At 32.5% G+C, this 16,182-nt stretch overlaps 1 protein-coding gene and 1 long non-coding RNA gene across 4 annotated transcripts in view; one reads left to right on the forward strand and one right to left on the reverse strand.

Annotated features, from left to right (window-relative positions):
- The window catches only part of Grm5 (glutamate metabotropic receptor 5), a 478,225-nt gene that overhangs the window by 387,698 nt on the left and 74,345 nt on the right, over positions 1–16,182 (forward strand). For all 3 annotated transcript variants that reach the window (XM_063256291.1, XM_063256289.1, XM_063256290.1), the window contains exons 5-7: positions 1,389–1,635; positions 7,810–7,978; positions 13,066–13,192. In XM_063256291.1, the coding sequence (XP_063112361.1) occupies positions 1,389–1,635; positions 7,810–7,978; positions 13,066–13,192 (543 nt within the window). The remainder of the gene's footprint in view (positions 1–1,388; positions 1,636–7,809; positions 7,979–13,065; positions 13,193–16,182) is intronic.
- The window catches only part of LOC134477674 (uncharacterized), a 56,725-nt gene that overhangs the window by 901 nt on the left and 39,642 nt on the right, over positions 1–16,182 (reverse strand). The gene's annotated exons all lie outside the window — the stretch shown is intronic.

The raw sequence follows: 16,182 nt of genomic DNA on the forward strand, positions 1-16,182 counted from the left end.
ACCTAATCAAGATCTCAGTCAGGAATCTGATATGCAAGATAGTCAACTGATTGGTCACGTCAGTTGTGTTTTCACAACAGATTCTGAGTCTGAACATTTCCTACCTTCTCTAGTACTTACACCCTGGAAAAGCCACTGATGTCTGTTGTCTTATCTATTTCATTGACAAACTAGTCTGCCTGGCTTAATAACTCAAACAGTATTTTGGGGTTTTACTTTCACCAATTTCTTTTTCTCTGATCAAATAGTAGCATTGTAACCACCAATGAATGCTTGAACTGAAAACCTAGACTCATCATGATTTTTCATTTTCCCTGTCTCATATCTAATAAATTAAAACACATCCTACTTTTTTCTGTTTTCAAAATGCAATCAGAATCCTACCCTGCACTAAGCTACCACATCTATCAGCATTCTGCTATAGTACTCTCTAAGTGTTTTCCTTTCTCTCACTGAATTTTATTTTCTGCACAGAAAAATAAAACTTTTAAAGGAAAAGGAGAAAAATTCTAAGGCCCTAAATTTCACAGCCTCTATGTTTTCTACTGAACACCGTCCTCCTCTTGCCCTCAGTCAGTAAGAGTTAGCCTTGTTTTTATTCTTTAAATTGCATACAAAGGACACTTGCAGTAGTTAGTGCCTCTACCAGGGAGTATGCTTCTCCCAAGTCTTTATATTCTGAATAAGAAAAAAAGTCAGATTATTATGACAGTAGACTGATATTAGGGAAGTTATTCTAGCCTATGATTCATAACATAGATTTATATATATATATATATATATACATATATATATACATATATATATACATATATATACATATATGTATATATATATATCTGACCTCAATAAATGTTTATTGGATTAATAAATTAATGGAGTCTGAATGCTGTATTTCATAATTTCCAAATAAGCCTGTTTATGGTGAGCATATCCTTTGAGCCTCAAAGTGATGGTGATAAATCATCAAATAAGTAATCTAAAGCCAGATGGTAGAGGATCTACTTTCAGCCAGGAGGACTTAATAGTTGGAAACTAGTGATTTGTTTAAGATTTCTGAACCACACAGATATATTATCACAGCTGACACTAAGGAAATTAATAAGTCTTTAAGGAAAAAATATGCAGTACAGAAATACGGTATTATTTTGGATCTAATCTCAGAGTTCAGTTACCAGACTTGGACCTTTCTCAAGGTTTTAGAAAAAAAAACCTCTGAAACAGGAGATAATTATTAGGCATAATATTTTGGCAGCTGTTTCTTAATATTGCCTCTGATTCTAATTCATGTAAGTTGCTCTGGAATATTCCTTAATCATTCAAGACTCATGAACGTAATTACAGTAAAATTAAGTCTCAAAGTTGATCCTTAATTTGTTTCCCAACAGGCTCTCTGACTCTAAGAACACATCATGTTCAGGATTCCAAAATGGGATTCGTGATCAATGCGATCTATTCCATGGCCTATGGGCTGCACAACATGCAGATGTCCCTCTGTCCAGGATACGCAGGACTCTGTGATGCAATGAAGCCAATTGATGGACGGAAACTCTTGGACTCACTTATGAAAACCAATTTCACTGGGGTTTCTGGAGATATGATCCTATTTGATGAGAATGGAGACTCTCCAGGAAGGTATTGTTACAATTCTCCCCATTGATGATGGGTTTAAAAGGATAGACAACTCTTGATTCTGAGGTGCCTGCTTGTATTCTTTGTAGTTTGCTTAGCCCAGCTCATATTGAACAAAGGAACTACTACCTTTTATCCTGTGGCTAAGAAAACAAATCATGAGACACAAACTGTCCTTTTGAAATCTTCACCACATTTCCAAAACCTAAATTTCGCTTTGGAAACTCATTTTATCATAAATAGACAAAAGCCATCTCTGTCATTTTTAAATATATTTGTCATATTATTGTCTAATCTCTGTTATCTTCTTCATTCAACTACTCTGAAACAGGAACAATTCAATTTCTGGTAATCCCTAAGCAGGTCAAGGTGCGTTTATATTGTTTGCTATACCTACAGTGCATTATAAGTCATATTTTACTTTGTTACCCTCCAGCTAGAGCAATTTCTCCCTCATTGAGAAATAAATTGTCCTTTTCTCCAAAATTTCATCTCTCATTGTTTTCAGAGAGGTGCCTGCGAAATCTGAAACTTTCTCATTAATTATAGGTCAGCCTTTGGACAAATCACTAGGTACCCAAATCGCACTAGAATTCATGTCTATCTTTTGCACCAAAATCCTATATTGATCTGCACAGGATTGTTTCAATCCATTAATGATTTCACTGAAATTTTACTTGGATGTGAAACAGTGGAAAGTCTTCATTCTACTTTGCATTTGAACCAAGGTCTTTCGGTCACCCATTGCAAAACTCCCAAGTGCTCTTCATGCAGAATCTATGATTAACAGCTGTGCTTGCACAAGTGTGGGTTGACCCTGCCAACAGAAGATCTCATGAATCCCTCCATCATACGCCATGTGCTCACACTTCCTGCCAGCAATCTTGGTTTAGCACATTTTTGTGTTCTAGGTAAGCTGGAGCTGAGCTGGACTCAGCTGTTACCATCTCACATGCTAGACTGCTATATAACAACTGGCTCCAGTAATAAATCAAGATAAAAGCTGGCTATTTTTTTTTTCTGTTCTAGAGACTTGAAGAGTATTGCACCAGTCAGGCTGTGTGCCAAGATAAGCTGACTTTTCACACATTGTCTTCTATTCTTTTGGATGTTCAGTGCATCCGCTAGGGGAAAAATACAAGAATTGCTTAAGCTCAAAAGAAACTTCCAATGTGTTGTAAATCTTCTTAGAGATGGCTGACCCATGAGCTCAATGTTCAGGTTCAGAACTAAGGCCAACACTCTGATGTCGATACATAGATTTATATCAGTATGCGTCTCTAGAGCACTGATGTCAGTTTGAGAATTGCTAATAGAGTGATGACTGTAGTTACCCCAATTTTGGTTTTCATTCAGGGATCATCTCAGTACCACAAACCAGATATTGAAAAATTTCTCTGATGGCTCAGTTCTATTGTAGGAACCTTCATGGATCCAGTAGGACATATCAACTTTACACATAATCTAGTTATGCTATGAGAGGATACTTTTAGGAAATTGGTTCTTAACTTTCTTTGGAACATAAATCTCTTTAAGACCCTGATAAAATTCTAGATGTTCTTTCAGACTAATATACACAAAATTTTGCATATAATTTCAGAGAATATATAGGCTTTTAGTCTATTCATGTACTTCTCAGTATACATATTATATTAGTGTAATAATAAATTATCAAAATCGGTCTCTAAGGGCATGGACCAGACCCAGGAAAGAGTATTTTGCAGCTTTTTGTTTCTCCCAGTAATCCAGTTATGTTTCTTTATGAAGTTATAATTATTTACAAGCAACCTGGGCTCTCTCTCTCTCTCTCTCTCTTTCTTTCTCTCTGTCTATATATATATATATATATATATATATATATATATATATATTATATATACATATTATATATTAGTATAGATTATATATTATATTAACTGTGATAGGATATAGAATATATATTATATTGATTGTGTATTCTTCAACAATAAATTAAATTAATTGGGGTTTTTTAGTTGTAGAAGGTGCATAATATTATCATTTTTTTCCATATGAAGAAACCAAACTTTACAAAGATTAAATAATAGAACCAAAGACAGTCTAGTAAATGATAGAGCTAAAATTTTAACTTAGTTTCCTGGGCTTCAACTTCTTATCTTTTACAATAAATTGTCAATCAACCAGTATCAAAAAGCTTAAAAAAATTTTTTTCTGAGAAATATTTCTGTGTAGTAAGTTACTGTTCTGTTGGATCAAAAAGATTCCCAGCTGTGCAATGAATCAGAGGAGACTAAGGTAACGAAGGATTCTACAGCATCTCCAGTCTTAACAGAAAGATCCTGAAAGCAATACACTCTGTCACAGAGAACTGTAGATTGGTAGAGTATATTTTAATCATTTTTTAAAGAACTAATTTCTGTCTAGAGTAGTATCAATCTATAATTCTTTAATATTAAAATAAACTAAATTGGTGAGAGGATACATGAGGAGCAAATGTTAAATTAAATACAAATATTTAAACCAAAATTTAAAATGTGGATTCAATAAGGATGTGAGTATAAAATATTTGAAAATAAGACATAAAGTTACATAAAATTATATAGAGGCAAGTTCGTCAAATTTTACAGTAAGTAATACAACACCAACTAGAATAAGAATACACATGGTAATCTCATAATCAGTCACAAAAATTTTAATACAGAGGTATCATTAAATGATAAAAGGATTTTAAAGCATTAACTTGAAAGAAGAAGGACAAGAAAGAGAAAAAATAGATGGAGCAAATAGAAAATTTTGAACAAGAGCAATGCTCAAGCTTTAAAAACCATCAAATAATTAATCTTAGATTTTTTAAAAAAATAATTTTACTTGTATTATGTTTGAAATGCTTTAATCTATACAGTGGAAAAGTATTCCATGTTGATTATTATTATTTTTTTTGGTCTAACTCTGTGTCTTTCTTCAATCTATAGCTACCTAACTCCAAAGATACAGATCATTACAATTGCTTTGTTTTATGAACCAGGGTAAGCTCCCTGTCATATTAAAAAATTACACTTTAAAATTTTTTAAAAGGACCTTAGATTAAAATTATAACCTGAGATAACCATGAGAACAAAGTTCTCTCCACAGTTTTCTTCCACAATTTTTATTCAATTCCCCTGACATCTTTTCATCAGCTCCTAAGGAAAGAGCACCTTCCGCACTATCTCTGGATATGCACTCCAGGTTTCAGAATTCTTACCTTTAGGAAATGTACTATTTCTGTTTAACAGAACCTTGATTTCTTCTAGTTTCTATTAAATAAATGCTTTATTAGAATTTCTTGTTTTGCAATATATTTTGGTTTTTGATAACATAAAATTCATGTAAAAATAATTCAAATTATTTTGGCTCTAACATGTGGAACAGTTAAGGAAGAGATAGACATGGAGATATTGAGATAAAAAGAAAAGATATTAAAGAAGAGAGAGATAATATGCAAGGATATTGTGATGAGAAGGAAGATTCAGGTAGCCGCAAGATGTAGACGCCAGATGGTGGAAGTGTAGAGACGGGATAGAAAGAGGAAGAAGAAACTGGGCTGGGGAATTTATACCCTCATGTTCTGTGACTTGAGTAATACTAATCTTTGCTTCTGATACTGATTTTGGGTGACTGAGATCTTTACCAAATCCATCAATAACAAACAGGACACTAAATTACTTCCTATTGTTTTATTGGACAAAATACAACCTTCTAGATAAAATAATGAGTAAACATTACAAAAAGACTCTGTTTTAAAAGAAAATATTTTTAAAACGTTCATTTTGATAGAAAAATATATAGAAAATAAAAGCTGTAGAGCAATAAAAAAAAAAAAAAAAAAAAAAAAAGCAGGGCTGGGTTTAGCTCAGCAGCAAAAGCACCTGCATTGCAAGCAGGCAGTCGTGAGTTTGATCCCTGGTACCAGTAAAAAAAAAAAGCTGTAGAGCATCCTTAAAATTTTTTAAAAATATAATTCACAAGAAAATGGAAGAACTTTAAGAAGTAAATTTTTCTGCCCTGTTTCTTTTTAGAACACTGCTATTGTAGTTTCAAAAATGCAACCTTAAATCTTGTAACCAGAGCTATCATTGATTCTCTCTTTATGTTTGCCTTCCAGATGGGGGGAAAAAAGACTAATTCTAAAGGGAAAATTCATTTTCTCAGTTTAACAGCTTGATGAGTTAAGTCAAAACTAGCATTTAACTTTTCTTTAAAACATTTCCTTGTTAAATACATTTCAGTTTTGTAGTTTTGATGTTCATTTTTTAAAATACTACATCCTTTCACGTTTTAGCTTTTGTTTATTTTGTTTTTGAGGCAGTGTCTTGCTATGTAGTTCAGGCACACCTTGAACTCACTTATGTAACCAAGGCTGATCTCAAATTCATGGTGATCTTCCTGCTTTGGCCTCCAGAGAGCTGGGATTACGTGTGCCCCACCACACTCAGCAATTTTTTTATCATTTCTGAGAGCCATAAATATAGATATTAGAACTTTATAATGCCAAGCTATTTAAATTTTAAAAATAAGCAACAGAGTTGATCTCTTGGCTGTCCTGAGCAAAGTTGAAATAATTAAATGGAGAAGAAACAGTAGACATCAATTCTAAATGCTTAGGTAAGACCTGGCTTCCACTCTTGCATTTTCTGCACCCTGATCATATTAACTAATCTGAGTGAGCTTCAGTTCCATTATCTGTAAAATTAACAGCTCAAACTATATTCTATCTCACTTAAGAATTGGTAGAAATGGAGCTGATAGTTCATTTTTCAAGCAAATAAGGAGATCGTGATAACTTTTCAAATCATGACCAGCAAAGAAAAAAGCCTTCTGATATCAATCTTTCTTTCCCCAAGACCAAAATGTTCATTTTCTGTGGGCAAGTCACCTTTTAAGACTCCAAACATTAGATATTTGGAGCAGCCAGTGACATAATATGAGTTCCTTTTATTTCAGTGCTCTGTGCAACTGTCTGCATGCACAGTACCCATCTGATCACTAAGACAGCATGTAAAGAAAGTACACTATAAATTTTCATTTAGAAATGAAATTTAGACTCATCCAAAAATTTTAATTACTTCAAATAAAAAAATGCAAGACAATTTTTGAGCTATGAATTAGAAAACAAAATATAGGAATCAATTGATATTATGAAAAAAAAACACTAAAGTTTAAAAAAAGTGATCCTGAATAAAATCAGAATGCTAAAATGTAGTTTCACTACTGGCACTGGGTTTGCTTTTTCAGTTTCTGTATAGAGCATATATTGTGTTGAATAAGGTAACATGATCACTGGAACCCAAAAGCTAGCAAATTTTCCTCCATCCACACTTCTAGATAGCTACACATAATAAGCATGAAAAGTTGGAGGAAGTATATTTAAGATCCTATATGTCAGTACTAAAAGTACTGGGTTGGAAGTATAAAGAAAATTGAGCTCTGTGTGAACTTTGACCTACCTGTACAAACTGATAAGTAGTGGTAATGATCATCCAATGTGTTCAATTATTTCATTCTCTTGAAATGTAAGGAAAAGTTTTCAAATAGGCACACTGCTTATCCTCTGTACACAATCAAAACCAAGAGTAATAACAAAGTCTGAGAACTCATAAAATATTTCTCTGTTCCATTATTTGTATAATGCACTAGATGCATTAGAAATTATTTGCAGATTTTTAAAAACATTATTCCTGTGATAGCTCTTTTAACCATTGACAAAGGATAATTTATGAAAAGTAAAAATCTATTCTTATTCAAATTCTCTCTATATTCCCTGACACTGAGGAAAAAGATGAAAGTTTTGCCAAATTTCTCATTTGATTAATAAAGAAAAATTTTATGTTGTTACTTGAATGTAGAGAAATACCTTCCTATCATTTGTCAGAAGTTTTTGTTTAAATTCTTTATTTCAAAACTCTTTCATCCTTCTTAGGTCAAGTTACTTTCTCACATGGGATTATTTTCTATTTCAGGTGTAAGCTTGAAAGTAAAAAGGAAAAGACTTCTGAAGAGAAAATGAAACAGACAGGTTTTTTCTTATCCTAAATGCACTGTCATGGAAAATTCAGCGTTGCTTATATGAATATAGATACATTGGGGAAATAAAGTCCACTGCATTTTCATAGACGGTTATATTCTTAGCTGAATGATTATTATATTCTTGTTCCTAAGGTATGAAATAATGAATTTCAAGGAAATGAGAAAAGATTATTTTGATTATATCAACGTCGGAAGTTGGGACAATGGAGAATTAAAAATGGATGATGATGAAGTATGGTCCAAGAAAAATAATATAATCAGATCTGTTTGCAGTGAGCCATGTGAAAAAGGCCAGATAAAGGTAAAATGGAGTCTTTATCTCTTTGATTTTTCATTATAAATTTAGCAGTGTTAAGTATCATTAGCTATCTTTTAAATTAGAGCATGAGGAAGACCATATATGTATCAAAATCTGATACATATATACTGACTATATATTTATATACACCAATATCACAAAACAAGTATAATTATTATGCATTGTAAATATATACAAATAAAAATTAATAAAAATAGACACTTGTTTTACTTTTTACATTGTAAGCTTCTAAAATTGGAAATTATTTCTTTACTTTGTTTTCACTAATTCTTGAAGGCCTAGCATGCAACCTACTAACTAATTTAATAGTATCTATGAATGTCCCAATATAATAGTTAATATCAGCGTTACAAATATAGGTAATGCATCCATTATTGTCCAGATAAAGAAAACTAAATATCATGAGCATAAATAACTAATATCATGAAAATGTGATGAGATAAAGTACATTATATAAACTTATGTGAGAGATTTATTTTGAATAAAATGCCAAACATTTAATCATAGAAATGGTTATGATTTCAGAGAAAGATCACTTATATAGAAATAGCAGTAATAGAAAAGCTGCAATAATGGTTAGCTAGACATTTATTTAATAATCAAGGGTGTATGGATGGCTATTCTAATTGGTTATAAAAGAAAAATTAAAATGATGGACTGAAGCCAATTTGTAGAGTTTTCAGTGTCGTTTTGCATACATTCAACTTGACTTCTATTAACCTAGAGTCAAAGGATAATTTTGACTAGAAGTTTTATACAAGTGAAGATTAATGAAGAGAATTACAAAAAGTGTGAAATGAATAAGAGAAGTTATAGTACACAGTGATGATGGTGAGAAAGGCTCTAATTTAAGAAGGAAACCATGAGAATAAAAAGAGCTCATGGAACGCACTTGGGTGAAACATTATAGAGGTAGGCCCAGTCCACCTCAGCTCTGGTTCAACATCAGGTTAAAGAAGAAAAACAAGTCTACAATATCAAATTGTAATTCCAACTCTAGTAGCTGCAAGGTGCTATACTCAGGAATGAAACAAAAGGATTGGAATAGAGAAAGGTAACAGGTTACTTGGTAGCATGATGATTTTGAGATAGCTTGCCAGGAACGACTGGCTTCGAACAATAAGAAATAAAGTTAAAGATCCAGATTTAGAAAGCAAATATGGCTCAAGTTGAATCTTACAGAAGATAAAACTGCTCCACCTGAACATTTTGACAAAATATGTGGACCAAGAATGAAGACTGGAGAATATTTCCTTCTAAAGTGTAAATGAAGATAAAGAAATAGATATTGTGCAAATAGACAAAACAGAGAGAATACTCTCAGGTAAGATGGTGGTCAGTGGAAGAGGCAGGCCAGTGAAGTGGAGGAATGAGAGAACAAGAGAATTGAGGGTTGCCTTTATCTGGGACTTCAGGAGAGAAGAATCTGTCAAAAAGAACAGGCTATAATAAAGCTAACAGCTATTAGCTACTAACTATAACAATAGAAGTATATGTTAAAAAGGTGTTTGGCAATTTGAGGACACCAAAGCAACTTTGGGGCAAAATGTCACTTATCTATTCTTCCAGAAAATAAATAGCCCATGAATAATAGGATGAAAGTGAAATTTATGGGGAAGCATGTATAACTATTTCTTCTGGATTGTCCTAACAGAGAAATTAGCATATCAAAATAATTTATTATTTGATAAAATAGGTATACAATACTATTGCAGGCAAGGAAACAATTTGCCTTATTTATGTTTTTTTTTCAATCAACCTTACCTTAACTCTGTTTACAAAACATTTGAGATGTTTGATTGAAACAGAAATATTTTACTATTGGTAGTAAGGTACCCAAAAGGTTTTCTGAAGTTTTAGAAAGCATAAAACTAGAAAGAAGAAAGATAAAGAAAAAAACATAATTATTAATTACCTGCTAAATGGCTTAAAAGTTCATCCAATATCAGAAAATTTGTTATCATGTATACAAAGAGTTAAAACTTTTCCCACAGGATAAATATAGTCAGCACTCTGTTCTTATAAATAAAGTTTTAATTGAAATACACCTAAGTGTATTTTTAAACATATCCTCTATGACTGTTTTGATGATACTGTAGCAACAATTAAAAGATGAGTAGTAATACTGACTGTGCGGCCTAAAGCCTAAATATTTTCTACTTGGCCCTTTGAAGAAAGTCTGTTAACTCCTGATAAAAGCAACAAAATAGGCATGCATCTTAACCAATAATCTTGCAGAACAACACTTCCTGTGAAATCCTTTATAATTGACCAACTATGAATATCAAATGTCCATAATCTTCAGAGGCTCCTATAGAAAGATTATTTAGTGTAAAATCTGATAAAGATATCTCTTCATTTTGATGCTTCACTGAAACTCAATTTAAACCAACTTCAAATTGCTAGGTGACTGATTTCAGAGATTTTTTAGATATGCTTTTCTACCTCAGTCTCCTGGAAATAATTTACAAAATAAAGAATCTTGTTACCCTTGGTACAAGCTTAAGTATCACATTGTTTCCTTATACACAAAACCCAAAATACAAAGAGTAAAATAAAAAATAGATAATAAGGAACAAAGGAAATAGAACTTTCTCAAAAGGCAAGGTGATGAAGAGATGGGGAAAATAGGAAGGAAAGGAGAGAAAGGGGATAAGAAAGGAAATTAAGCCGTGTTAAGCACATGCATCAACTCCACACAAGGAATGCCAACATTATGTACAGAAAATTTATATCAATGAAAATAAAAATATTTTTATCTCTGGTTATTGGGTAAAAGTGTTTGTTCTTTTTTTAATCTTCAAATGTAATCTGGTCTCACTTTTTAATAGTGTTTAGAGTTGTAACTAATAATTTTATTAATAATAAAATCTCATGTCATTGTTGATAGATTTGCAAACTTAGTTTTGCTTAAAGGCTTAGTCTAGTAAAGTCCCAGGCACCGTACATATTGTTAGTTATAAAAAAAGTGCCACTACTACATTATGTTCAAAATGATTCAGAACTGCTGTGGAATTGAACAGCCACCATATTTTTATTAAAAATGATTATGACATAGAATATAACATGATAAAAAATAAAATGAATTTGTTTTGAATGATTAGAAAGAGACAGATTAAGTTGTCACAATTGGTTCAAAAAGATATTGCAATATTGAAATCATTCTTGGAAAAGTATATGAAATTATGCCAGCAAAATACTGATATTCACAAAGAAAAATGAATGCTAAGAAGACAGCATTTTAGGGGGGATAAGTAGAGCTGTTTTTATTTGCTAGTCCTCGTTAAGGTCTAAAAAGGTAATTTTTCAATATTCTAAATATATAAACTTTTATTTCAGAATTTTATTATTGATAGCTTTACCGAATTTGCTTTAATTTACACTGAAAATTTATGTTTTTCCATTCTTTGAGTAAGTATGCTTGATATTAACACAACTAAAGAACATTTTCAGGTGTTCTTTACTTTAAATTACTGTGATATATAATTTAATCCTCAGAGAATCTTATAAAACATTATTAAAACACAACGAATAGGGCATTTGAAGAAACAAGGCATCGACTGAGTACTATTCAAAGCTGCCTGTTTAGTGACTGTAAGAAAGACCAGAGCCTAGTGTTGTTTCCATGTTTGTTCCTCTACATCTTTCATAATAATATAAAGTCTATCTTCTAATAAGGCTTAACATTTGTGAGCATGAGGCTTGAACTCCAGCATATACTACTTGATACGTCATTTATGTCAACATACTATATGAGCTAACTATACCTGAATTTTCTATTCTAAAAAAGAATGACATAAATAAAATCAAATGTTTTAATGACATCAACCATATGGCATGCCTAACTCTATTGTAATAATTAAGAGTATTTTAGCTAAATGAAACAAACCAAATTATCAGTTTTGCCTCACTGGTTAAATAATTTTAGAGAAAAGTTGTTTCAGGCTCTTTTGTCATCATTTTCAACCTGTAGTGTTGCAGTTTTAAGAATCACTATAAAGGATGGCATAAAATGTAATAAAGATATGCTAATTATAATTATAATTGGTTATATGTATTTAGACAGTGTTATCAAAGAATACTAACATAGCCGCCTTTAAGATGAGGAATATAAATTATAATCACAGCTGGTTTAATAATTTATAAAAATGTCAAATGAATTCTGTGTGTATTCCACAAAGGCTATTAATGCTCCAGAGGTGGTGGTGGAGGGGGAGATATATCCGTATCTAAAAGATAACATCTGGAACTCCTTCATGTGTTATACTTTCTGTTGTCTTAAAAATTAAATAAATGAAGAGGTACTCTCAATGACTTTATCTTCTTCTTAAGTAAAGGAAAAGCTACCAAATATTAAAAAATCAGCTGTATTATTGAACCAGATCAAGAAATTACCTCTAGTTAGTGCAAAGACCCTTGGAAAGGGAGGGGAGGAAGACAGAGAGAGAGAGCTTTTATCTAGAAACTTTTATGATTATTTCTATCCAAAACAAATTCTTAAATTATTTTCACAGGGGCTAGGGGTTTAGCTCAGCGGCATAAGAGCCTGCCTTGCAAGCAGGCAGTCGTGAGTTCGATCCCTGGTACCGATAAAAACGAAAAAGACAAAAAAAAAAAATTATTTTCATAAATTTAGACAGATTTTTGAAGATGGAATATGTAAGATGTTTTCTGGTCACAATTATTTCACTAGTGGTAAAAAGTCAAGGTAGGTTCAGTAAAAGAGGCATACAGTCTTGGTGAAAATTCAGTTTTGCACAATTATATGTATGTACACATGAGTATAAACATAGATACTTATTGTAAGTATCAAAATCTAATTATCCTATGACTTGGATATAACTTAATTCTCAGCTCTACTGTCAGCCAGTTTAATGGCACTGGATTCATTATTTAAACTTATACTAGTTTTTTAATTACCAGATATTAACACTTTTTTATGCTTATCTGATATCATTTTAAGTAATTTATACAAAGAGCCTTTATGCTTTTTAAAACAGTGTAATACATTTCAATAAAGAATTTCTAAATTTAAAAGAATTAATCAAAAATTTAAATAATTTCCTTAGGTGATTCGGAAGGGAGAAGTTAGCTGTTGTTGGACCTGCACGCCCTGTAAGGAGAATGAGTATGTCTTTGATGAGTACACCTGCAAGGCATGCCAGCTGGGGTCCTGGCCAACTGATGATCTGACAGGTACTTGTATTATAAAGCCAGCACATTCCTCTAGAATTAAATGATAAATACACAGAAGAACAGGGTCACTTCCCAAACATCCTGATGTTGGATGATTTTATCTGTGTGACAAAGAATTCTAGTGGGTGGGAACACAGCATGACATAAACCAAAAGCCTGACAATAATCGTGAAAATCCTTAGATCTTAGGGGAAGTTCTACTTTTACTCCATGCTGTATCCCAAGTTAGACCAGAATTTCTAGTTGTCTAGTAAGCACTTAGGCATTCTCAAGACATATTCAGACTTTCCTAGTTTAGTATGCCATAGAGGTATAGAAAGAGAGTACTAGCTAGGAAGAGTGACACAACATACACAAGGGCAAAAATTTAGCACCTAAATGGGTAAATGTTTGAGCACTGCTTTGCTTGTCTTAATGACTTTCCTTACTTGAAGCAGGAGCCTCCAATGATAAGAGATTTTAAGTAACAATATTGGCACTGAATAAGACTTAGCTCTACTTCATTATTGTTTTTTTTTTTTTTGCCTTTGCTTATGGTTTTTATTCAAAAGATTGTTCCTGCATATCACTGTGTTCTCTGTTCTATATTTAATAGCTATTATTAAAATTTACACTAAAAACCAGAATATGACTCCTACCATCTTTTCCGCAATACTCTCATTTCATGTACCTAATGAATTAAAAATGTAGAAACTAAGTCGCTGCCTTTATCTTAAAATACCTGCAGCAAAGGAAAAGGAAAAAAAAATAAGAGTAAAATTTAATAACAGAACACAGATTTATGGGCAAGAAAAGAGAAAGAATGTTCGTTGAGGCTCACAGATACTTTCTGGGCAGAGGATTTACTATGTGGGATGCCAGATTACTTACTGGTTTCACAATTAAGGTGGATTTTAGCAGAGCTCCTAAAGGATACCAGATCCAAAGGTCATCAGTGTCTGACTCCATCCCTCACAAGCAACCTTAAACTTCTATTAGCTTACTTAAAGCACCCAGTTATAAAAATCTTGTGGGTCCTGAACATATCAAGACATCATTTTTTAAAAGAGAGAGAGAGAGAGAGAGAGAGAGAGAGAGAGGAGCAGAGAGAGAGAGAGAGAGAGAGAGAGAGAGAGAGAGAATAAAACAAAACAAAACAAAACAAAACAGAACAAAGTAGACCAGAAGAAAACAATGCAAGCAACACAAGGCTTAAAAACAAAACAATAAGAAATCAACAGTGGCTGCCATGTCTCACTTTCTTTGAAACTTTTGTCAAAACCTTGACACACAATAAACTAAAAAAAACAAAATAGTATAAAACCAACCAAAATACAAGAATGAAAGCATTATGGGCCTTCAAAACTAGATAAAAGGAAATCAATAATGGCTACCATAATATCTCTTGTTTTTTCAAAACAGCTGTCCATACCTTCACACATATTAAAATCAGATAATAGAAAACAGACTAAAGCCAATCAAAACAAACAATACAAGCATTATTTGATTTCTAAACAAGATGATAGGAAATCAGCAATGGCTACCACAATGATATCAAGATATCTTCACACTAAGATTTTTAATGATTAATAGTTTTACAGAATTTTTGTTAAAAAACATGTATTAAAAGAATATATAACTGCTTTGTGACAGAATTTCAGTACTAATTTTGCAATTAAACAACATGCTTTCTCCTCCTCTTACAAGTGCAGAACCCAAAGCATTTAACACATTTTGTGGAATAGGTGAACTAATTTATATATGTTCATGCATAAAAACCCACAACATTAAAATGTCAGAAAGAAAAAAAAATATGATTGCTTTCTTTGAGGAGAAAGTGAGAAACAGTATTAGTGACATCACTGTTACATTCTTTTTTCATTCTAATTTTAACCTGAATACTTCTAACTTCTAAAAGTACCTTGTATGTCAGCTATTGTAAATGGATAAGCACCTAGTTAGTGAATCTGTTTTAATGGTTATGACTCTTACTTACATGCTGATTCTGAATAGTCCAGCTCAACCTAATTGGTTTCCTAAGTTTCCAACTCATGAATCTAACAAATGTCGAATATTTCTATTTGTTTAACCCAAAGATATTTCAATATAGCATGTACAACCTTTATCACATCACCATCATGGCCTTTTAAAAAACATTCACAGTTGTACCTTGGTTCAGGAATTGTTAGGGTTTATATCTAGATGTCTCCCCAAAACCTCATACAGATATGGGTGCAGTTACCTGGCGTTTATGATTGATTCACAGTCCAATGTTTGGATTATGGATGTAAGTGCTACATCTGTCCTGCAGGTAGCCTGCATACAATACAAGAGTGGGAAAGAGACTTGCTCTCTCACTCTGCCTTTTTTTGCTTTGTTGCTTTTGCTGTCTTCTGCCACCAGGAAATGCTGCTCCTTTGCCACACCACCCTGGCTGAATCCAGGTGATTATGGAGTGAAATCTCCAGAAAATTAGTTAAATCAATCTTTCCTTCCTTAATTGTGGGTGTTGGATATTTTTGTCTCAACAATGAGAGAAAAATAACTAAGACAGAATGTAGAACTAAGAGTGAGATCATTGCTGGGATTATTTCTGATCATGTGGTTCAAGAGCTCTTGGAAATGGCTTGTGGGAAGAGTTTGGAAAGGTTCAGAGATGTCATCCAAAATAGTAGCACTAAAATGTGTTAGGCTGTTCTGTATAAAAGACTCTGGTCAGAGCTCATAAGACCAGAAAACTGATAAAGTTCAGACTTGAGAGGTTTCTGCTGGAAGAAGGACTACATTGACTGTTGGACTCCTGACAATGTATGTTACTGCTTGACAAAAAGTTTGTCTGCATTTTGCTCATGTTCAGAGATTTTTTTTCTGAGACTAATATTAAGGGTGGCTGACTATTCTGGCAGAAGAAAGCTCAAAGTAGTCAAATGTTGAGGTGGTGAAATAGCTATTGTTGGTAGGTGTTTGCCAGATTTATGTTGCAAATCAAGAGCAAAAAGCCAACCAGAATG

Source organism: Cavia porcellus, unplaced genomic scaffold (genome assembly GCF_034190915.1).
Source record: "Cavia porcellus strain 051 isolate PalLab524CR breed Dunkin Hartley unplaced genomic scaffold, mCavPor4.1 scaffold_9, whole genome shotgun sequence".
In the NCBI taxonomy this organism is placed as follows: domain Eukaryota; kingdom Metazoa; phylum Chordata; class Mammalia; order Rodentia; family Caviidae; genus Cavia; species Cavia porcellus.